At 33.6% G+C, this 1,705-nt stretch overlaps 1 protein-coding gene across 1 annotated transcript in view; it reads left to right on the top strand.

Moving 5' to 3' along the window:
• The window catches only part of WDY (WD repeat-containing protein WDY), a 9,209-nt gene that overhangs the window by 2,386 nt on the left and 5,118 nt on the right, over nt 1-1,705 (top strand). The window contains exons 5-6 of the mRNA XM_011298437.1: nt 654-848; nt 910-1,080. Coding sequence (XP_011296739.1) covers nt 654-848; nt 910-1,080 — 366 coding nt within the window. The remainder of the gene's footprint in view (nt 1-653; nt 849-909; nt 1,081-1,705) is intronic.

Here is a 1,705-nt window from a genome sequence, read left to right as displayed (position 1 = left end):
CACATTCTCATCAATAACTCTCGATCAGTTCGATGAACTTGAAAAATTCAAACGGCATCAAATAGAACTTGTTAAAACCTTTGATATTATGTCATCATATCCTCTCAACATGAATCAAATGCTACGATAATTAGCAATAAACGTGAATTTAACGGTAAAAATCTGAAGAAACTCCAAAAACTCCATAAAAATTTGTGGGAATTCCATTATATCCTCTCAACATGAATCAAATGCTACGATAATTAGCAATAAACGTGAATTTAACGGTAAAAATCTGAAGAAACTCCAAAAACTCATACATTTTTTTGAAGATTATTTAATGCATTTTCACATGAGTGCAACATGCCAGCATCAATACGCAAGCTCAAGCTCAAGTTCAATACGAAAGAGACAAAGGAATTATTAACACGAACCATTTACTCACAGAATGAGCAACATGAAAATAATATTAATAATACCGATATCAACAATAAATAAAGTAATTAAAGAACCAATTATTGATCTTAAAAATATTAACATGAGTACATATACGATGAAAATAATGAATGAGTTATTTGTACTCAATAATTTGGCAGAATCTGTCGTCTGAATTTTCAGGTGGGATTTGTTTAATAATTTTTCTCAACATTAATTCGTTTTTTTATTTGATTTAGATTACAAGCCTGCGAGATGCTGTGATCTGCATGGCTTATTATTTCAGCAAAAACATCAAAGAAGACTCTTATGTCGTCCTGGGAGATACTGGAGGATCTGTGAGAGTTCTAGCATTCTCTCCATTTGACAGAGGCCCCTTCAAACAAACTCCTCAACGAGAAACTTTGGAAGCCTCTTACGAAGCCCTCCTCAAGGTGCTCATTCCATGCAGAAATTTGTGCTTTCAGAAGTTCAGTAATTATTTCTATCTCTCAGGGACACATTGATGGATTACTCGTGACAGAATTCAATCGAGTTCACAGCGATTGGGTCTCTGAAGTGAAGTATTATGGAGGCCTTCGAGGATTTATTTCCTGCGCCAAATGTTCACAATGTTCTTTGCTGCTGAGTGATGCCAGTGGCACCAAAATGAGATATCAGTTTAGAGTCAATATGGGAATCTCTTGCTGCACTGTTTATGAAGGTTTGCGCAAATCTTGTCAGCATTCCAAATTCCAAGCCTGAACAAGCCTAACATTTTGGGAAAAAAAGAAATTAAATCGGGCCAGTAGTTTTTGAGATATGGAAGAAAAAGTTTTTGTACAAAAAGTGGAATATCTTCTTGTTATCGTGAGAACTAAGATCATACAGAATTTCTATCTTAATTATTTTTTGCGCTGTTGCACTCACAGGCGATTCCAAGGAATAAATGAAAAAGAATGAATTGCTGTCTCTCGGTATAGTGATAATCATGACCATGACGAGTGTTTGATTTTTTTTAATGGAATCAGTCGAACGGACGTACTCAACAAATCAAGCGGAATTTTAATTAAAATTTTGACTACTAAAAATACCAATTGATAACCAAAATTTCAGAGTTATTGGGCCCATAATTTTCGAATAATAGGGACTGTTCTGGACAAATACTACACAGAGAATTTTTTTTAAAACATATCGTCATAAATCATATCATTCCTAGATTTTTTCAATGGAAAATAGCGAATCAAAAAAATTACGATTGCATAGCTTTCATTCGGAAGAATAAATAAAGAATAAATTAAAAAAGTCTCTT

The sequence above is a fragment of the Fopius arisanus genome, unplaced genomic scaffold, assembly GCF_000806365.1.
Source record: "Fopius arisanus strain USDA-PBARC FA_bdor unplaced genomic scaffold, ASM80636v1 scaffold00010, whole genome shotgun sequence".
NCBI classification, from domain to species: domain Eukaryota; kingdom Metazoa; phylum Arthropoda; class Insecta; order Hymenoptera; family Braconidae; genus Fopius; species Fopius arisanus.
The sequence above is the reverse complement of the archived record's forward strand: the minus strand, read 5'-3'. Positions and strand labels throughout refer to the sequence as shown.